Consider the following 23,050-nt stretch of genomic DNA (forward strand, 5'->3'; position numbering starts at 1 on the left):
AAGTGACAACCCTAAAAGGTCAGCTTGCAGCCCAGGACGAGCAGATAAAGGCCCAAAGTGAGCAGATGAGGGCCCAGAACGAGCATATAAAGGCTGAGAACGAGCAGATGAGAGCTGAGAACGAGCAGATGAGGGCCCAGATGAGTATGATTGTACAGGCCTTAGAGGTGTCCGGTCTCCAAATCCAGCTGCCAGCACCTGATCTTACTCCACATTTGACCTCCCAGCCACCTCACCTATCCGATACCCAGTAGTTTTCAAACCTAGAAGACTACTTGTTGTAGTTTTTTCTTTTTTTGTTTAGACATCTTGTATGCACATTTTCATATGGTTTATAATTAAATTTTTTCTTGGTTTATTGTTTATTGTTTACAATTGAATTACAATATTTATTAAAAATTAAATCAAAAATATTAATAAATCAAAAATATTTTTGTCAAAAAAATTAAAAAAAAATAAAAACATAAAAAGTTTGCGCGACGAAAAAGTTCCATAGGTCACGCAAAGTGGGTTTGCGTGACGTAGGTATGCGTCACGCAAAGTGTCTTTAAGACTTTGCGTGACGCACACCTTGGTCACGCCAACCCACACCCACTTTGCGTGACGCACACCTTGGTCACGCCACCCCACACCCACTTTGCGTGACGCACACCTTGGTCACGCCACCCCACTTTGCGTGACGCACACCTTCGTCACGCCAACCCACTTTGCGTGACGCATGTTACTACGTCACGCAAAGACACTTTGCGTGACGCATGTAACTTCTTCGTCGCGCAAAACCTTCTTTCACAGGCGTGGCGCGACGCTTGTCGCGTGACGAAGGTTCGTCACGCAAATTTTTGCGCGACGTTTTTTTGACTTTGCGCGACGAATGACCTACGTCACCCAAAGTATTTTTTGTACTAGTGTTTGATGTCACATCCCGGCCCGGGGCGGATCACTTCCCGGGCCCACTCCACCACCGTAGCACGATATTGTCCGCTTTGGGCTTACCATTCCCTCACGGTTTTGTTTTTGGGAACTCACGAGCAACTTCCCAGTGGGTCACCCATCATGGGATTGCTCTAGCCCCCTTCTCGCTTAACTTCGAAGTTCCTACGGAACCCAAAGCCAGTGAGCTCCCAAAAGGCCTCGTGCTAGGTAGGGATGGGAATATACATATAAGGATCACTCCCCTGGGTGATGTGGGATGTCACATTCGACACAAACACGAATGTCTGTAAACGTTCAAGAAGCATTTTAAGGTAGAATTTCTCCTCATTTTTTGAGTGTCCAAGAATTATTTTAAATATATTGTTGTTGTTTCTTAATCTCTCTTTGAAGATCATCTTTACAAAAAAATCATTTGACTCGGATTTTTTTCAATCATCCAAATGTATGGAACATAACGTAAGTATAGATAACATTAAGTAACATATTATGATGAACGGCCCATATATTTAATACAAAATTTTCAATTTGAATGACAATTTTTATAAATATAATTTTTAAATAATGATTAAAATTTTAAAGTGTTTAAATTTACAACATGAAAATACCTTATTCGTGAAGGATAGAGGCACGCATGGTATTGTCAAGAGCAGTGGCAATTCTTTTCTGTTACGGGCACCATGATATTCTCCACGTTTTTAGTTAGTTGATGTGTAGCTAAAATTGTCCATGTTTGTATTGATATTTTGGTCCTGCTTTCCCTTCACAAGGATGAAAAGGTTGTCTAAAAATTTCTGTATACAACTCCTCCACGTCAAATAAGCAATCGAGTATTTTTAAACAAAAATGAAAAGGATCACCATCGAATATCTCTTGTTGCCAGCATCATCAATAATTCATCACTCACGAAATGCAAGTGGTTAATTACTCACAGAAATTCGACCCACACGGTTCAGTTGACATTGACACAACCTGATCATGATCTCTATGTCTATGATAATGAAGATGATAATATATCGTAAATGGTTTCGTTTCAGTGATGGAGTGGAGTGGAGTGGAGGGGACAATTATAGCTCCCTTGGCCTTTTCTTGGACATCATGTGGCCCTGTCAATGGTACATATTCATTTGCCTCTGCCTCTTTATCTCTTATGAAGACACAAATTCTTTTTGATGTAGAACAAATGGCAAAATAGATCAAGGATCGATGGAACGTCATAATACAAAAGGATGCAATTGGAATTTGTCTTTTTAGCATCCGAGCTGGGGCTCATAATACATTTTCGGAAAGAAAACGACGTCATGGGTCAAACTCATCGCTTTGCCATGATGTACAATAGATTTCGACCATTCAGGGTCGTTTGAGCCTCCAAAATACAGTTTTAAGTTTGTAATAAAAATGTTGACTTTTCGTTTGTCATCCAAAAATGCATTATTGCTCATCATTTTTTTTTATGTGATAGAAGACTAAGTAGTCTTTTCACAATGTTTTGATTGACAAAGAGAGTTTCATTAATTAATAGATATAATAGTATAGATAAATACTGACTATATATATTTTTTTTAACTTATATAGAATAATAATACAAAATTATATATTTAATATAGAATATATTGTATATATTAATATGGCTATTATATTTTATAATAAATCTTTTAGTAATTAAACTTTAAAATTATCAAAATAATTTTTTTCTTATCGGGTAAAGACGGATTAACTGCGTGTTTTAATAGATCATTCGATAATGACCTGATTAGTTATCGTGTTAATTCAAAATCTGTTATTTTTTAATCGTTTTCGTGTCATGTCATAAATGTTATACAGCTCCCCTTTAATGCAAAGTTTCAATGGTATTAATTAACACCGACAAGGAAACAAATTATATATGGGACCTGTTATAAAGAAGAAGTTTTACTGTTCAACGGCATTAACATTGACAGTATAAAACGCATCGTTTTAAGGGGCCAAGGTCTGATGTCTTGTGATTGCATTTAGTGTTGTGTCTCTTTACGAATTGACATTGACAGCGCAAAACGCATCGGTTTTTGGGGCCCCAGGTCTGCTGCAGCACAAAACGCGTTGTTTTTTGGGGCCAACGTTTGCATTTATTTGTGGGCCCAGGTCTTCAGATTGCATTTATTTTTGTCTCTGACATTTGACCCTCCACTCGTTCGAAAATTAACAACTGTTATATATTTACTAATTATAAAAATTAAAGAAAAATAAAAGCAACACAGTCAAATAAACACCGGACAACAACCTACTCCAACCACCCCCAGTCACCGCCGGCGAAGTTCCTTTTCTCTCTCTATCTCTCTCCTCGAGATCTTTCTCTCTTGAATTCTCGCACTAGATCGTGATCCATTCATCCATCCAGTCAAACAACAAATGTTTTGTGGAGTTGGAAATTTGAGAATGGAAGATATAGTGAAGAATTCGATAGAGAAAGATCTGGAGGAGAGAGAGAGAGAAGGAACTTTGCGGTCGGTGAGGATGAGCTTCGGCGGTGACTGGGGTGGTTGGAATCTTTCCTAAGCGGCAACAAGGAACGCAAATACGCCCAGATTTTGTTGTTTCATTTTGTGAAACAGTATCAGTGAAATGTTTTGCTGAAACACCCAATAAGAGGAACAAAATAACTATGATCGCAAAGCTGCTGCTGGAAAGAGGACTTGCAGAGAACATTGAGAATGGTGCTGTAAGCATTAATTGGTTCGGAGGATGCAGGTGAATTTGAACCGTTCCTAAGCGACGACGACGAACGCAAATACGACTTCGCCGACGAGCTTTGTTTTCATCTTATTAAAAGTAAATCTGGGCAGTGATTTGTTCATATTCAGACCTTCATTTTCATCTTATTATTCCTTTGTATCTCTTCTCGACAGTTTTTGGGTGCTGCGATTCAACCTTACAAATTTGTGGCTTCTGAGTTTCTTTGATCCCAGTCTCTGCTTCTGCTTTCTCTGCTTTCTTTCCAACATTATTGCTTCCCTTAAGAGAAAAGCTTGTTCTTTTAAAAGAATTTAGATTCGATTCTCGACTAAAACGTTATGAGGTTAAGTTCACATTCTTTCTCTTTAAGAGAAAAAATTTGTGTGAAATTTAACTTACAATTGAATTATACTGTGTGATACTATAATTCATTTAAAACTTACCATTTGTTTGATTAAAAGTTTTAAAATATTAACATTAATACCGAAAATGATTATTCAAAACTAAAACGAAAAATAGAAACATAATGGGGTCGGTTGGTGAGGACGACGAGAGGGATGAGGTGCACTTGAGACAGTCTTTTGTTTTTCGATTGTAATTAACTAATCAATTATGTTATAATTTTTTTTTCTAATTTAAAGTTAAACTTATTCATCAGTTTGGTTTAACACATGGTAAGTTTTGAATATAGTAGTACCACTCAGATCTAGTGACAAATTGAGTCTTACACAAGTTTTTCTCTCTTCTTAATGTAGAATATAGTTTAAAAATAATAATAATAAAAAAACACAAAGGAGACATGTTTTTTTATTTTTTTTATTTGTCGAAGAGGAGATATGTAATTTGGGAAAGCATTTTGCTCACCACCATAAACTATGGTATATGCTCACAATACACTTAATAATTTGGCATGTGTCATTTTACTTAACTTTAATTTTTTTTTTTTTCAAAATTGAAAAAGTAACGTTTAATGTAAAAGTTGACTAGAATTATATCAAATAACACATGACAAATGATTAGATATGTGCTGAGCATACGCTATAATTATAGAGAGATTATATTCACACATCTCAAATTATTTCTCTAACACATTTTTACTTTTTTAATATTTTCTACACACCACAAACACTTGATAGAAAAATATTAAAAATTAAAAATGTGTGAAAGAAGTAGTTTGGGGTTATAAATATAATCTCTCTAATTATAATGGTGAACAAAAATGCTCTGACATCAGACCTCTTTGTTGGTCACATTATTCTATAAGTACATAGCCATTCGTGCAAACTGATGAAAGGTTTATAGTTTGAATAGTATACATACATAAACCAAGATGGAGGTTTGGGAAGAGGAACTGGAGCCAGTGAGCCCTACTGGCCACTATTTCAACAGCTCTGTTTTATCGGTATCAATTCTTGCTATTTTGGAAAATGAATTTCCAATTGATGACTCTCAATTTTTGTCATTGCTCGAGAATGTGTTCCTGCCCATCAACCCACGCTTCTCCTCTATAATGGTACTCTCTCTCTCTCTCTCTCTCTCTCTCCTTCCTTTTACTTATTAAACGACGTTTCAAAAGCAAATTTTGTTTGAATAGTTTAGTTGAAGGTTGGAGAATTATGTTAATTTTCGCATAAACTATCAAAGTCAGTTTAACTTAAAATTTATCACTTATACGTGAATATAAATATCATCAGTGAAATTCCTCTTGACTAAGTAAGCGATTTTAGGTCCAAATACAGTTCTTTTTGGGTTTTTATCACAAATAATTCCTGAAATTAATCCATCTCATCAAAATGATCCATGAAATTGAAAATCGATAAATGTAGTCCTCAAAAATAGGTGTCGCAAATTAATATGATCATTCCATTATAATTTCATTAAGAATTTTATTAAGTGCTGATATGACACGTAAATGAGTTCTACAAATCTATTAAATATTACCATGTGAATCAAAAAATATTTAAATAAAAAAACTTTTATTTTTACTAAAAAAATGACCGTTCATCATCTTCTTTCCTCTACCACCGAGCAACCACTACAGCCCCACACCACCCTGTCGACTGCACCTTTGGGTCGAGCGACACCGGAGAGGTTTCAGTTCGGATTATCGGCGCCGGATAGCACGAGAATCCCAAGAACGGGGTGCGACCGATTGGACTGTCTGGAGCCGACGGCGCCGATACGATCGCGGAACGAGAGATGTAGGTTGGGGAGGACATGTGGTTAAGCTTGGAGAAGATCGGACGGGGTGAGAGCGGAGGTGGTGGTGGTTCATTGATGGAGGGGGGAGGTTGGGAGCTGAGGAGGAGGAAGAGGAAGGCGTTGGTGGTGAGAGAGGTGGTGAGTTAGGTGGTCAATGCTGTGCATATGGCAATTGCATTGTGTGTTTTTACAGGGTTTGGGTTGATGGCTGTATCACTGTAGGAGTCGGGGTGTGTGTTCGGTTTTTGGGAAGGGGAAGAAGATGATGAACAGTCATCTTCTTTTTTTTTTATTTTAAATTTTTTAATTATATAATAAAAACATATTTAAATATTTTCTAAGCTTGATAAAGTATCTAAGCATTGTACTAGATCATTATGGTTATATTGCATTAGTATAGTACGTAGGCTAAACGTTTTTTGGGACGTTTGAAGTTTCTTTTGAAGTATTCTTTACATGATGTGCACTTTTTCATAAACAGTATTATTTAATTTGGAAACAGATTGAAAAAAATGGGAAGAAACAATGGAAAAAGGTTGAAGTGAAGCTTGAAGACCATGTTAAAACTCCAATCTTCCCTTCCAATTTGTCGAATGAATCTTATGACGAGTATTTTGATGACTATATCTCAAGCATAGCTACTAAAAGATTTCCACAAGACAAACCACTGTGGGAAGTTCATGTTATAAAGTACCCAAATAGCAATGCAGCTGGTAATGTAATATTCAAGTTGCACCATGCATTAGGTGATGGCTACTCTCTCATGGGCGCTCTTCTCTCCTGTCTACAAAGGGCTGACAATCCTTCTCTTCCACTAACTTTTCCTTCACTGCTGCCATCAGAAACGAAGAGTGAAAATGTTATGAACAAAACTATCTCATCCTTGTTGAGCACCATATCAGATTTTTGGTGGGGCATTTCAAAGAGCTTTAGGGGGGAAGATGATCCATCACCAATAAAATCCTCGAAAAATGAACTTGAGTTCGCGCCAATTACAATATCAACGATTATGATCTCCCTTGATCGAATCAGATTAATTAAGAGCAAACTCGGAGTGGTAAGTATCTGTTTTCTCTGCAATATTTTGGTTTATGCATGCGTGTATGAATTTTTTTTCTTTATAATATACGAGAATACGCTTTTATGTTTGACCTTCCTTGTCCTGTTTAAAACAAAAGTATATGTTGTCGCTTAATTTTAAGCCATTTATTCTCGGAACTAAATATAAATTTATTCTGCGCTCATAGGATGAGGGCATGCAGAAGACTTAAACTGAATATATGTTTAGCCATGCTAACCGTCTGCTTGCAAGTCAATCTCAATGCCTTAATGTAAACCTAAAAAGGTCTGAATGCCGTAACAAAAACCGACCCCATGCATGGTGGGCTTGATTATTACTAACCACTAAAATTTAAAGTACATTTAAAAATACTAAAGAAAGTCTAAAACTGTCTAATTCTTTTTTTTTTTCTATTTTTTTTTTCAAAGTAATGTGCCTACTCCATCCTAAATTCCTAACTAGTATAATCTTACCTATTGAAGCTAATGAAGAAGCCCTGAAACTATGATTCTCAATTCTCAAATTTGTTCAACTATCCTTTAAAAGAACACATAATTTATCCATAAATTTCACCATAATGGTCTTGATATTGTTGAACCTCAAGGTGAACAGTTAGATTGGGGACTTTGAGTCCTTAGATTCCCCATACATTATACTTTTATATAGATCTTTTAATGTTTAGTAACAAAAAATCTCTTACATATCATTGTTTAAAATATTGAGACTAACAAAAAAATAGAATGAAGTACACACACAAAATGCAAATCACCAAACACCATATTTTCAAATTCCTAAAAAATTGTAAAACAGTTAACTTATTGACTATCACAGACGATAAATGACGTTCTTACTGGGATGATCTTTCTTGGCTCTCGACTATATATGCAAGAGATGAACCAAAGCTCAAGGGAAGCGCATAGCACATCATTGGTTTTACTAAATACAAGGTTCATGGCGAATTATGCGTCGATTGAAGAAATGATCAAACCCAATAGCAAGAGCCCATGGGGAAATCATGTTACATTCTTGCATGTTCCCATTCCCAAGTTGACTGAATTCTCAAATGTGCTTGACTTCGTTTGGAATGCACACAAAATAATCAAGCAGAAAAGAAATTCTTCAGCTATTTATTTCACTAGTGGGCTATTGGAGATGCTGAACAAGTTTGGAGGCCACGAGGTTAGTAAAAAAGGACTCATTTGGTATACATGATTAGATTGAAATGGAGAATTTTCAAATTTTAAACTATATTGAAGGTGGATGTCAATGATTTTAATTTGGAATGAATCAGAATAGGATTATCTATGAAGAAAATTCATCCATTCTAATCCTACTATTTTATGAAGGATTAGAATGAACAAATTTTCTTCATGAGTAATTTATCTTCAATTCTTTCAGTGATCATAGTTGTATTATTATTATTTTTTTTAACGTACTTTTAATTTAATATTCGTTCCATCCAAACATGTGCACCAAACCAGCATACGAAGATGCATGTGATATTTCATATATACAACATTTATCTAAAAATTGTAAGGCTACTGGTGGTGCAGGCAGCATCAAGATACATCCGTAGCACATTAAAGAACTCGAGCGTGGTGATCACAAGTATGATTGGCCCGGTGGAAAAAATGTCTTTGGCAAACCAACCAATCAAAGGGTTGTACTTTTTGGTAGTTGGGACACCTGAGGTAAACCAAATATTACTATATAAGTAATGTTAGGGAGACAAAATTTGTTGACAATTTTAAAAATTAAATGACATCAAAGTTGATGATTGATTTATTACTTAAACGTTGATAAATATGCTTATTCTTTTTTGGTGATACATCATTTAGTTTGCAAATTTAGTCTCCAAATTTAATCTCCCTAGCATTACCCTTACTATATCATGCACACACATACGGTCTCAGAAGTTTTGGAAACAATAATATTCATCGTCCGTTTCTGTAATCAGATACATAATAAATTAAGGTTTGGTTGATTAACAAGGGCTGTGTGGTGTTTCTGTGATTGTCTTGTTCGTTTAAAGCTCTTCTAGTAGCATTTCAGAAAATGATATTTGAAGAATTGTTTTGCAAAATGAAAACAACAAATAAAACTTTACATTTTTTATGATGAGTTTGCATCTTCATTAAGTAAATGAATTTATTGATTTTTATCTATATATATGTGAGGTATGTTTTCTTAATGATAGTAGAGATATATATATATATATAGGTAACACAATTTACATGGACCTACAGGCACTTGACATATCAATCGTAAGTTATATGGGAAAGGTGAAGCTTGCCTTCACAGTGAAAAAAGGCATCATAGATCCACAAAAGTTGAAGTTGTGCATGGAAAATGCCCTCAATATGATATCCAATGCCGCAGACAAAAATTCTATGCAAAATATATAGCACTGAAGAACAGTCACACATTTGAAACTCTACCAAAACTGTAGTGAGCTTATTTGTGAGTCTCTCCTGGTGAGTATCTTAGTTTTAAGATGATGTGTCCTCGGACCCTCTTGGGTCTACTATGTATTTTTGGTAGCTTCGCTAATGGTGTTGAGCATAAAATTCAAGCTAGTATGGACACCAGTTGGTTTGTTGTCAATTCCTTTTCGAAGTTGACGCTGCTTGTTGTCAATAAGTGTCCTTATGCTTGTTATATTGCAGTTTGGGCAAAGCCACACAAACACACTGTCATATTAATCAGATACCGAACTAAATGCACGAGCATATTTTGTCTATAATATGCCATTGTCAGTAAAATAAAAAAGACATGCCGCAAAATAGTATGCTATTTCAAAACTTGATAAGTTTTAGACCAAGTATTGTACGACATCCAAGTACTAGGGACGTTTGAAGTTTCTTTTGAAGTACTTTTCACATGATTCATTCTATGAACAATTCAATAATTATTTAATTTGGAAATAGATTGAAAATAATGGAAAGAAATGGTGGAAATTAAAAGGTTGAGGTGAAGTTGGAAGACCATGTTATAACTCCAATCTTTCCTTACTACTAGAAATTTTCACTTTGCCGATAAAATTAGTTTGTGGGCAAAAGTCAAAAATCATCAGCAAAGAGTCATATCCAAAAATATCCGGCAAGTCTGTGGTCTCTGCCACATCTTGCTAAAAGCTAAGACTGCTACCCGTGTGTGCTGTATTATTACTGTCGAAGGGGAACAAAACTCACAGCAGGTCTTCAGTTGGTGTCGCTGCACAAACCTTATTGCGTGCTGTGTACGTGTGTGTATTGTGCTAGCTGAGAAGGGTAGCTGCTAGTATCATCGTGCCGTGCTCTGCTGCTTATTGCAGCCCTGTTAATTATGCTATTTAGCACTATATTCGTGCTGTGTTGATCAAAAGAGAAATAAAATGGACAAAAGGATTTGCTGCTAATGTTGATAATAAAAAAAGGGGGGGAAATGGGATTGGCTGATGCTTGAATTGCAGCGTGCAGTCCAATTCTTTTTAATTTTTTTTTTTATTGGCTTTGAAGTGCTGCTGCTTGTCTTTTCCTTGCAGCGTGTTGTGGTTCTGTAATTGGTGTGGTGTTGTGATTGCCATGTATTAGTGTCTCGAGTTATTATAATGGTGAATATAGGTTGGATTTTGGATTCGGGTGCAACAGATCATATGACGTATGATAAAACCTTATTTCAATCTATGATAGGTCCTCATAGAAAGTATGTGGCAACTGCCAATGGTTCTACTGCTGCTGTTGTTGGAGCGGGAACAATGTCTCTTACACCCTATATTCCCTTACATAATTGTTTATTGGTTCCATCACTGTCCCATCACTTATTTTCTGTACCTCAAGTCACTAAAGAATTGGATTGTGTTGTATTAATGTATCCATCATTTTGCTTGCTTTAGGATATTCAGAGAAAGGAGATCATTGGGCGTGACACTAAGAGAAATGGGCTATATTATGTGGATGACGTGGTTCCTGTAAGAGCTAATTTGGTTCTTGCGTCATGTAATAGTAATCTACAGAAGGTATTGTTATTGCATCGTCGTTTGGGGCATGCATCGTTTGGTTATTTGAAACATATATTACTTGATTTGTTCAGTGGTATTGAAGATTCAAAATTGAAATGTGAAGTATGTATTTTAGACAAAAGTCATCGTGCTTCATTGCCTCCAAGTATGAATAAAACGTCTTCTCCATTTACGCTAGTACACTCTGATGTGTGGGGGCCTTCCCCATTAGTACTACTTTAGGAATTAAATGGTTTATTACATTTGTTGATGATTTCACTCATATGACATGGGTTTATCTGTTAAACATAAAAGTGATGTTAGCATGATAATTTGGTCTTTCTATCAGATGGTGGCTACAAAATATTCCTCCATTATTAAGATTCTTCGTTCTAATAACGGGGGTGAATATGTTAACTCTGAGCTTTCTTATTTTTTCTGAGATTAAGGAATTCTCCATGAGACCACTTGTCCTTACACCCCGCAACAAAATGCGATGGCTGAAAGGAAAAACCATCATATTTTGGACACTGCTTATGCATTGCTTATTGGCGCGTTCGTACCTAAGAATTTTTGGCCGGACATCGTTACGTATGCCGTGTATCTCATCAATCGCATGCCATCCAGGGTTGTAAAATTCCGTACTCCACTCCAAATTCTGACAAAACATGTTCCGGTTGTCTCTACTAACACTCTTACTCCTCGAGTGTTTAGTTGTGCTGCTTACGTTCATATCCATAAGATTCATCGTAGTAAATTGGATCCTTGTGCTCTTCGGTGTGTTTTTCTTGGCTTTGCATCCCAATAGAAAGGTTATAAATGTTATCACCTTGAAACCCGCCACATGTATGTCACCATGGATGTGACTTTCTTTGAATCCAAGTATTTTTATATTCCCATATTCTCACCTTCCGATCCTAAGATGGAGGGTGTTATTTGTGATCTTGATGGTGTGTTTGGGTGGTTAGATGTCCAAGATATGCGTCATTCAGGGGGAGATGACTACATTGTGCTAAGGGAGGAAGCAGGGTCTCAGTTGCTTCCTACCGAAGATGATATAGATGGACAGCCATTGATTGCTGCCGAGGAAACTTGTACCGAGAGCCCCTATGATGTAGATGGTGTTCAGCCAGCTGCTACCGAGGCCGAGCTAGCCTCACCACAAGCATCTGCCGAAGCTTCCCCCCTTTCTCTAGCTCGATTGTGCCATCGTCCAATACGTCTTCTCTGAATATCCCTGAGGTAAGTACTAGTGATGCTCATGTAACTAATGATGTTATAAGTATATATAAACTGCCACCAAGGCAAAGTCGTGGTGTACCTCCTGACATGTGCTCTCCAGAAGGAAAAGTAAAGTATCCCATAGCAAATTATGTGTCGTGTGAAAACTTTTCACTTGAACGTCAAGCTTAGGTGAACAATGTGGAGTCAATTCAAGTGCCAACTCGAGTAAAGGAAGCTTTGAAGAGTCAAGAATGGGTGGAAGCAATGGATGAAGAGATGAAGGCACTATAGAAAAATAATACATGAGAAGTAGTGGAGTTGCCGAAAGGGAAGAAGATAGTTGGGTGCCGATGGGTTTTTACAGTTAAATACAAATCTAACGATTTACTCTATAGGTATAAGGTGAGGTTGGTAGCAAAAGGATATACCCAAATGTATGGTGTTGATTACCAAGAAACTTTTTCTCCAGTAGCTAAGATGAATACAGTACGAGTTCTTATCTCATTAGCTGCAAATTTGAATTGGCCATTGAAATGGTTTGATGTAAAAAATGTGCTTCTTCATGGACATTTGGATGAGGAAGTGTATATGGGTTTTCCTTCAGGATATGATCATGGAGGAAAAACGAGAGTGTGTCGATTGCAGAAGTCTCTTTATGGGCTAAAGCAGTTACCTCGTGCATGGTTTGGAAGATTCACTCAAGACCATGAGAAAGAATAGGTATTATCAGACTCATTCTGATCATACTCTATTTGTGAAAAGGAGGAACGGTAAAGTAACAGCTTTAATTATTTATGTGGATGATATGATAATAATAGGGGATGATTCAGATGAGATTGTCAAACTGGAGAAGAACCTTGGTGCCGACTTCGAGATGAAGAGTTTGGGTGACTTAAAGTATTTTCTAGGAGTTGAGGTTACTCGTTCATCCAAAGGTATTTTCTTGTCTCAAATGAAGTATGTTCTTGATTTGTTAAAGGAAACAGGGGTGTAAACTTGTCAATATGCCTATTGTGGAGAAACATCACTTAAGGATTTATCCGAATCAAGAACCAGTAGATAAAGGCAGATATCAAAGGCTGGTAGGAAGACTAATTTATTTAGCTCATATCCGTCTAGATATAGCCTATGCAGTGAGTGCGGTGAGTCAATTTATGCACTCACCAAGCATGGATTATATGGCTGCTGTTATGTGTATCTTGGCGTATTTAAAGTCGGCCCCAGGGAAAGGAATCTTGTATAGAAATTCTGGTCATCTAATAATTAAGGGGTTCACTGATGCTGATTGTGCAGGTGATGTGACTGATAGGCGTTCTACTTCTGGATATTTTACATTCGTTGGTGGAAATTTGGTTACTTGGAGAAGCAAGAAACAAAATGTGGTGTGTAGGTCTTCTGTGGAGGCCGAATTCAGAGGTATGGCGCATGGAGTGTGTGAAGTTCTTTGGTTACGTAAGTTGCTTTGGGGTCTTGGTTTCAAACCAAAAGAGGCTATAAAGTTGTATTGTGACAATAAGTCGACACAAGAAATTGCAGAGAATCCAGTACAACATGACAGAACGAAGCATGTGGAGGTTGATCAACATTTCATTAAGGAGAAGCTCGAGAGGAAAATTGTGTCAGTATCATTTGTGAACTCAGAAGAGTAGCTTGCTGACATCCTCACTCATGCTGTGTATAGTAGAGTTTTTGGTGACTCACTTGTCAAGTTGGCATGTGTGACATCTATGCTCGAACTTGAGAGGGAGTGCTGCGTGAGTTGGTTTAGAATAGGAATGTAAATATTGTGTAAATATTAGAGTCCTTTATTAGGAAGATATTTCTTATGTCCTTTTTTAGTTTACCTAGGAGAATAAGGATTGTATGTATTATATTCCCAATTATGCAATACATGAAAATTAAGCCGTAAAATTCAATTATGTATATATAAATATAGGTAACACAATTTACATGGACATGCAGGAACTTGACATATCAATCGTAAGTTATATGGGAAAGGTGAAGCTTGCCTTCACAATGAAAAAAAGCATCATAGATCCACAAAAGTTGAAGTTGTGCATGGAAAACGCCCTCAATATGATATCCAACGCTGCAGACAAAAATTCTATGCAAAATAGCACTGAAGAACAGTCACACTTTTGAAACTCTACCAAAACCGTAGACCTAAAAAATTCATAGTCGGCATGACTCTTGCTCTAGCTTAAGGCTGGTGGCAGCCTTCTCCTCCTTCCCCTCACCTTCCTCTTTCTTGTTCTTATGGATTGCTCAAATTTGTTTCGTTTTAGTATTTCATCAATAAGTGCCTCCTTAGTGAGGTTATTTGTGAGTCTCTCCTAGTGAGTATCTTAGTTTTAAGTTGTTGTGTTCTCGGCCCATCTTGGGTCTACTATGTATTTTTGTAGCTTCGGTAATGGTGTTGAGCATAAAATTCAAGCTAGTATGGTCCTTTTCGGAATCGACGCTGCTTGTTGTCAGAGAGTGTCCTTATGCTCGTTATATTGCAGTTTGGGCAAAGCCACACAAACACACTATCATATTAATCAAATACAGAACTAAGTGCACAAGCATATTTTGTCTATAACATGCCATTGTCGGTAAAATAAAAAAGACATGCTGCAAAATCGTATGCTATTTCAAAACTTGATAAGTTTTAGACCAAGTATTGTTCAACATCCAAGTATTAGGGACGTTTGAAGTTTCTTTTGAAGTACTCTTCACATAATTCATTCTATGAACAATTCAATAATTATTTAATTTGGAAATGGATTGAAGATAATGGAAAAAAGGGGTGGAAATTAAAAGGTTGAAGTGAAGCTCGAAGATCATGTTATAAGTCCAATCTTTCCTCACTACTAGAAATTTCCACTTTGCCGACACAATTAATTTGTGGAAAAAAGGTCAAAAATTGTCGGCAAAGAGTCTTTCCCGACGAATAATTTTGTATCAAAAAGCATGTCGTGCAAGATTTTTCCTGACGAATCTTGATAATTCGTCAGCTCATTTTTAAGGCGACAAGTCTCAGTCGTCAAACTGTCCCGTCACCAAAACAACGTTGTGACAAAATATTTTGTCAGCATAGTAGTGTCACTTTAAAAAGCTACAGAACAACCCATTTATGTCGGATATTTAGGAAAAATCCAACATAAACTCATGTAATGTCGGATAAAATAACCGACACCATTGCTAGCGTCACAAAAAGGCTTTTGATGTCTGTTAGTCCCCTTAATCCGCCAAGAAAAAAGAAAGCTATATAAAATAAAATAAAAGGATAGTAGTGTCGGATAAAAGTGACACTGAAACTCACATCAGATACAAGTGACACCACTTAACTATTTAATAAATAAACTAAACAACTATATTGTCGCCCATAACCGACACCACAAGCCACTAATAAAAAAAATAAAAAGTCTGTCTCGGTTTCAAACTGATAATAATTAAAAAAAAATTAAAAAACTTCATTAATTATACAATTTGTAAGAAACATATATTCATATATATATAAAGTTCATTAATTATGTTTATAATCTTTTACTAATTATACAATTTGTAAGAAAAAGAAAAAATATACCTACATTCGACTTCCTTTTCACCTTCCTTAATCAAGCGCCAATATTTCCAATCAAATAGATTAGATCAGATAATCAGGGTGGTGAGCCCTGAGCTTGATAACCTAAGCCAACAGTTTGGAGAATGTAATGTTCCTTGTGGACAACAAGCACACATGTGACCAATGTGTGGAAGTGTCAACCAAAACTATAAAATATCTAAATGCTCTGCATGGAGGTGAATCGGTCCACGAATGTCCCCTTGAATCCTTTGAAGAAAATAGGAGGATTCGAACGAATCTTATCATAAGAAGGCTTAATAATAAGCTTTCCCATGGAGCAAGTTTGACATGTGATTTCTCGAATCGAACCTAAACTTCGGGTTAGTGGATGCATGTGTGATGATTTGAGGATACAGCGCATTGCTATTCTTCCAGGGTGTCCCAAACGATTATGCCAAAGTGTAATTTCGTGCACGATCCCAAAGGTAAGGCTGGCCACATAGTGGCTTTCTATAAGGCGTATAGACGTAGTATATAGACCATTCGGGATATGCTCCATTTTCTCTAGAATACGCTTCTAGCCATATTCGTAGGAAATTATGCACAAAAATTCAACTTTGTCTTCTACATAGGTTTCAGCGTGGTAATTATTATCTCTAATGTCCTTGAAACTCAACAACATTTTTCTAGAATGCGGAGAATAAAGTGCCTCATCAATGGTCAAAATTGTACCACTGGACAACATTATATGTGTTTTACCGTATCATTCGATCATGTTGGATGGGCTTGCGAGGGTTGTCAGAGGTGAATTCTTAGGTATGAAGTTAGTGAAATAGATGTGTTCACGCAAAACGGTGTGTGTGGTTGTACTATCTGCCAAACAACTAACTTTCCCACTAGCCATACCTGGAAGTAAAATTAATTTGAATCGGTCACATGCATAAAAGTTCTTAAAAAAAAATTCCATTCAAAATAATTTAACTATTCAAGGATGGTAATTAATTGAAACTTAATATCCAAAAACAAATCACCAATAAATAATCCAAACATAAAGGAAAATTGTTCCAAATTAAACCAAAAAATAAGGGGGTTCGGCCACTAGGTGGAATTCGGCCCCATTATTCTAAATTTCAACTAGAAAAATAGTTTATGTCTAAGATTCTAATCTTCCATAGGGGTGGTATCCTCTTGAAAGTCAGAAACCTCCATCTTGGTACTCTTCGGTTCATCCACTTGCACAAAATTTAATTCAAACTTCTTACGACGAGAATGATATTCAGCTACAACCTTCTGGGGAGCTCAGCAAACACGAAACCAATGGTCATTTGAACCACAGCGATAACAAATGTCTGCATCTATGATTTCAGGTGCTTTGCCCTTATTCTTGAAGTTTGGGGCCTTGGGAATGAGGTTAGGGCACTTATATGCTCGGTTTTCTCCCTTAGATAGGCCTTGGCTCTGTTGACCTTGATGGGGTGGCTTCTGGCCACCCCTACCACGCCTATTCTAGCATTTTGGGCATTTGTTTGTGCTATAATGTGCTTTAGGCACATCAGTCGCCCCAATAAGTCGAGCTTGATGATTTTTTTTATCAACTAATTCTGCTTTTCAACGAGAAACAAAACAAAGATCAAATCAAAAAACTTAGTGAACTTCTAAGCCCTATATTGTTGCTGTTGGACAATATTAGTAGCATAGAAAATCGAATAGGTCTTCTCCAGGAGATATTCTTTGGTCAATGTCTCGTTACAGAACTTAAGAACTGATCGGATTTAACAAACTTCAGAATTATATTCATTCATAGACATAAAGTCTTGGAAGTGCAAATGCTGCCAATCATGTCTTGCTTCAGGCAAGACGATGTCCTTTTGGTGATTAAAGTGATCAGCCAAAGTGACCTAGAGTGTTCATGGATCTTCCTCAGCAAGGTACTCGGTTTGTAGTGCGTCACGAATATGTCTTCGGATGAAGATAATGGCAATGGCTTTCTCAGCTTCACTAACCGGGTTGTCCGTCTCATCTTCAATAGCGGGACACAAATTCTTTACGGTGAGGTGGTGTTTCACATCTTGGACCCACTTGAGGTAGTTCATTCCAAAGACCTTTAAAGCGGTGAAGTTGAGTTTGTTCAAATTCGACATGTTCCTATAATAAAATAAATGGACAAGATGTGGTTAGTGTAATGGAAAAAAAATCAATCCATTCATAGGATTAGAACATTTAGGTTCTAATAGACATGTATTGGTTTAAATGTTCATGAAAAAGCTTCGGGTTTTCATGGGTGATGTTTTTAAGGAAAACTTTAGGTTTTCAAACAAACCATGCTTCTAGAAACTTCAGGTTTCAAAATAATTATGAACTTCAAGTTCATATGTTCCTGCAGGCAAACACAAATATATATACAAAAATATGCAACAAGAAAATATGCAAATAGAACTTCAAGTCTATAATTATAATTGAATTAATTTTTTGAACTTCGGGCCAAATTTAAAGTGTGGGTGAAAAATTATAAAACCCAAAAAGTACCTTAAAAATTGGCAATTGAAACTCGGGGTCCAAAAATAGGGACCATAAACCCATGGGTGAGCTAAGCAAATTTGTATCGTGGTTTAGAGCCAAAAACTAGACTTAGATAGACACAAGCTGATCAGGCCCTAAACAGAATTTGGGCTGCAAGAACCGGGTCCAAGAACAGAGGCCCAGATGGGCACTAATCAGATACAGCACGGTTCAAGTGCATTAATGCTTCAGTTGTAGGATGAGATCGCATGTATGTGGAACATGGATGCACCAGCACAGGGCTGAGATCCGGTGCATCGCGGGCAAGTGGGACACCATAGCACTCGGGCTGGTGTCACGTGTTGAGCCGAGCCATGGTGTTGGGCCACTTTAGGCAAGCCCAGTTAAAAGAAAAAAAAATTCTCTTTTTTTTTCGCAATCTGAGCAGGCCAACCCAATATGGGCTTTGGGTTTTGGTGTCCAGAACACCTAAGCATGTGCTAGGTAGCTTCACAGAAGAAGGAGACCAGCGCCACTGCTGCGAGCGGTTAAGTTCTTGGTTAAAAACCATGGTGCAAATATGTGAATTTGATGGGGAACAAATCCAAGTGATGGAGAAAAGGTTTCTCGATCGAGAGATTTAGAACCAAAGATTCGAAAAAAAATTTCGAAGGAATTCTTCTGGAATTCTGTTCAATCATGGCTCATGACGGTGATGGGGGTTTTCTGGGTTTTGGGACGACGCCAGGAACAGTGTCGTTTTGGTTCGTTCACGGGGGTGGAGCTTCAGGCTCCACAGGGTTGGCTCGGGTCCTGGGTTCAAAGAACCCGAAAGGAATCATGTTTTTAATTTTTTTTTTTTCAATTAGTTCAATGCATATGTATTCAAATAAATTAATGCATGGACATATATTTGATACAACTCATGGCAATATCAAATTCACATAATTCAACAATTATGGATATAATGCATGCACAATTTATGTAGAATCTAAAATTTGAAAAACGTAAAGTTGTGTCATGCATTGTGGTGAATGTTCATGCTATCAGGGTTGCAAAAATATCGAGATAAAAATTGTTGTTTTGGAGGAACCTGATTGCGTGATGATATTGGTGAACTGGTTTGATGTAGAAAGCTTCCACGTCAGATTCCCAAGCGCAGTAGTAGGAGCGTGCTGATAACATGTTGTGGCTTATATTTAACTTACAGGGGAAGGAGGGCTGGCGGCAAAGAGAGAACATAGAGAGAGATGTGTTTGTAGGGTTGTGTAGAGGATATTGTTATTGCCCCTACGCAGTGCCTTTATTTATAATAATAAGAGAGAGAATAAATCCTTCTCCTCCAAGGAATACAAGTCCTAATAGGGAAGAATAACTAGAATCAAATCTAATATAGGATTTACACAATCACACTTAACAAAAAGTTTATAACAATTATTTATAATATATATCTATCTAAAATTATAACTAATTAATAGCCATATTAAGCTGGCACATCATATATTCATATGATTTAGTTGAAATCTCACTCCCCTGATATCGTTGCTTGAAAAACAACCCCAATTTTATAGTTTTGTTCAATGTACACAAGTCACCGGGGAAATACGATTGATTTATTTGTTTGGTGGAGTACTTCTTAGATCTGATCCCATATTATTTCTGCAGGCTCGAATTCGAAGTCCCAAAAGCAATCTTGATGTAATTCTTGGTCGCTGTTGGATCCATTGACAAATCTATTAAACTTTTCAGTTATTCTTGCAGCCCCAAAAGCCAACATAGACTTGTCCATCTACATGAAATGAAAGCCAAATTGTACTCCAAATAAAGATCCAAAAGTACTGAATCATAGGGGGAATTATTTAGAGCTCTTAATAAAAGAGAATTTTTGCTTCTAGAAACTTCAGGTTTCGAAATATCGTCTTTGCTTGAACGCATTAATAGATTGCACTAAGTTTCTGTTGTGACAATGCCTTCCTTTTCGTGGCCACAATGAAAGTGACACTTCGAATAATAGGGGGAATTATTTAAAGCTCTTGCAATTCCTTACAGATCATGATGAGAAAATAAAGGAAGTTGTGTTGGAAAATGCTCTGGGAAATCTCAAGCTAATAGCTCATTCAATTCAAAAAGATATTGTCAATTCATGTGCCTTCAAAACCATTGAGGTTATTATGAAGGAAGTGAAAGAGAGTAAATTCTTTTCTATAATGGTAGATGAATCACTTGATGTTTTAACAAAGGAGCAATGGCAAGGGTTTTGCATTATGTGGACAACAAAAGTCAAGTAATTGAAAGGTTCGTGGGAGTCCAACATATTACCGAAACAACTTTAAGTAAACTAAAGGAGTCCATTGATGAATTCTTGAAACTACATGATTTGAGTTACTCTAACCTACGAGGTCAAGATTATGATGGCATGAATAATATATGAGAGGTGAGTTCAATGGCCTTTAAAAAAAAAATTTGGGTGAAGAAAGTTGTGCATTCTATGTTCATTGTTTTGCTCATCAATTATAATTAGCTCTTGTTGCCATAGCAAAGAAAAACTCCAATGTTGCCGCTTTTTTTTTACTAATAGTTTGGTGAATGTTGTTGGATGCTTATGTAAGTGTTGTGATGCACTTAGAGAGAAACAACAAGAAAATCTCATGAAAGCTATTGAAAATGATTGTCTTGAAATGGGGGCAAGGATTAAATCAAGAAGCTTGTCTCCAACGTGTTGGGGATATACGATGGAATTCACATTATGGTGCTTTGATTAGTTTGATTACAATGTTCTCATTTGTGATGGATGTGCTTGACATGATTGTTGAAGATTGCTACAATGACTGTGTTGGTGAAGCAAAAAGGTTATTAAAGGATTTACAATCTTTTGAGTTTGTATTCCTTCTCTTTTTATTGAAATTCATATTGGGAGTTACAAATGATTTGACACAAGCATGGCAAAAGAAAGATCAAGAGTTGTGAATGCAATGGCTTTAGTCAAGACATGTAAAGAACAACTATGTTGCATGAGGAATGATGAGAAATTTGATCTTTTGGTTGATGAAGTATCATGTTTTTGTGTCAAACATGAAATTGAGGTACCAAATACGGATGGTTCATATGTCATTCAAGGGAAGTCATTGTGTAAGGCTCCAAAAGAGATCAATCGGTATCATTACAAAGTGGAACTCTTTTTTGAAGTCATTGATTTCCAACTTACAAAATTAGATGATCGCTTCGTTGAAGGTAATATTGCATTGCTTATTTGCTTGGCACGTGTTGAGCCCAAATGATTCATTTATAGCTTTTGATAAAGAAACGCTTGTTCGCCTTGCTCAGTTGTATCCTAAAGATTTCAAGGATCAAGTTAGATCGGTACTTCAAGATCAACTTGATATTTATATTCATTTTGTGTGTTCTGATAATGATTTTTCTCAATTTCAGAATCAATGATCTTGCTAAGAAAATGGTGGAGAAAGGTTTGCATCAAACATTTGCATATGTATATTTGCTTGTTCAGTTGGCTTTGGTTTTACTGGTTGCAACCCCTTCAGTGGAGAGGGCATTTTCCGCTATGAATATCATTAAGGGTCAACTTCGCAATAAAATGGGAGATCAATGATTAATTGACAGTTTAGTTGTTTACATTAAGAAAGATGTTTTTTCATGTATGGTAATGAAGATATCATGAAACATTTTCAGACTTGGAATCCTCGTCGTGGACGCTTTAATTAGGATTTTGTAGCTTGTAATGTTGTTTTGTGTATGATTTTTTTAATAAAATGTATTATAATTTCTTTTCAATGTTATTTTTGTCTATAAATTTTTCAACCTTTATTATTTAGGACCACTGAGTTTAAAATCCTAGATCCGCCACTAGCTCTAAGCAAGTTAGTTTAGCTAACACTGTGAAGCCAAAATAATTCAAAAAAATATCAGAGCTAACATGTAGACTTCTATTTACAGTTGAGAAGAATGTTGTCATCAATTGGCGAGGCCCACATTTCATTCCACTGACAGTTCAACCAACAAAGAAGCCTAAGCTTTAGACTAATATTTCTCCAAGCTCATTTGCACATAACAAGGAGATAAGGTAAGGGAATTAAAGCTAGAACTAATAACTAATTCCTACCTTTAAGCTTTCCTAGTTGACAACATGTTCCTTTATTCAAAGAAATGCAATTAAATCCAATCAAGGTATTCTCCAAATATAATTCTTAGATATTATCATATATTTAATAGTACTTGTAAGGACTTTTCTCAAATATCTTTAAGATATTTCAACATCTCAAAGATATTTTCCTACTGCATCCAAGGGATTACACACTTTGGTCAATTGGATGTGGACATGTGGCGTGGGATTTCCCACACACCATGGCCGGCCACTAGCTCCCATGAATACCCTATCACCTGTTCATTCTCTGTAAATTGATCCTATGCAATTCAACCCAAAATCTCTCTCTCTTTTCTCATTGAAACTATCTTAGGCATCAAAGGTAATTGGACAACCCCCCTCCCCTCTAGGCGCATGGCTTTGGCCATAACCAAAGGAGTTAATTTGTTTTGTTGGTATAATTTCGTCAAATCTAAGGGTGGCAGAATTTTGCAAAAACAAATTGGTGCTTTCATTGAGAGCTTGATTTAAATCTCAAAAAAGCTCTCCGCAATATTTTTTTCAAATTTCTACCTCTTTCAATTTTTCTAATGCACCCCATGTCCGAATTTTTTTAATTCTTTAATTCACGTGCGATAGGAAAGAAAAACATGGTTGGAAATTATGAACCACAACGAAAGGCCCTTCCTAAGTGCCTCGTCCTTGCTTCGTCACTCCTCGTGATAGAAAATGGAGGCTGGGTGATTGCCTCCTCTCGTGACCCGTCACGTTAGCTCAGGCCAAAATCGCAGCAAGAAT

The 23,050-nt window shown here is 36.6% G+C and overlaps 2 protein-coding genes across 2 annotated transcripts in view; one reads left to right on the top strand and one right to left on the bottom strand.

Annotated features, from left to right (window-relative positions):
* Nucleotides 1–4,639: 4,639 nt before the first annotated feature.
* Nucleotides 4,640–9,590, top strand: LOC137707486 (wax ester synthase/diacylglycerol acyltransferase 11-like). Its single transcript, XM_088689044.1, has 5 exons — nt 4,640–5,155; nt 6,347–6,901; nt 7,736–8,083; nt 8,458–8,595; nt 9,151–9,590. The coding sequence occupies exons 1-5, from the start codon at nt 4,973–4,975 to the stop codon at nt 9,307–9,309; spliced, it is 1,383 nt and encodes a 460-aa protein (XP_088545170.1). The 5' UTR covers nt 4,640–4,972; the 3' UTR covers nt 9,310–9,590.
* A 10,199-nt stretch (nt 9,591–19,789) lies between these two features.
* The window catches only part of LOC137707485 (transcription factor bHLH162), a 44,965-nt gene continuing 41,704 nt past the window's right edge, over nt 19,790–23,050 (bottom strand). The window contains exon 3 of the mRNA XM_088689045.1: nt 19,790–19,942. Coding sequence (XP_088545171.1) covers nt 19,790–19,942 — 153 coding nt within the window. The remainder of the gene's footprint in view (nt 19,943–23,050) is intronic.

The sequence above is a fragment of the Pyrus communis genome, chromosome 17 (genome assembly GCF_041283825.1).
Source record: "Pyrus communis isolate YQ-2024b chromosome 17, ASM4128382v1, whole genome shotgun sequence".
Classification (NCBI taxonomy): domain Eukaryota; kingdom Viridiplantae; phylum Streptophyta; class Magnoliopsida; order Rosales; family Rosaceae; genus Pyrus; species Pyrus communis.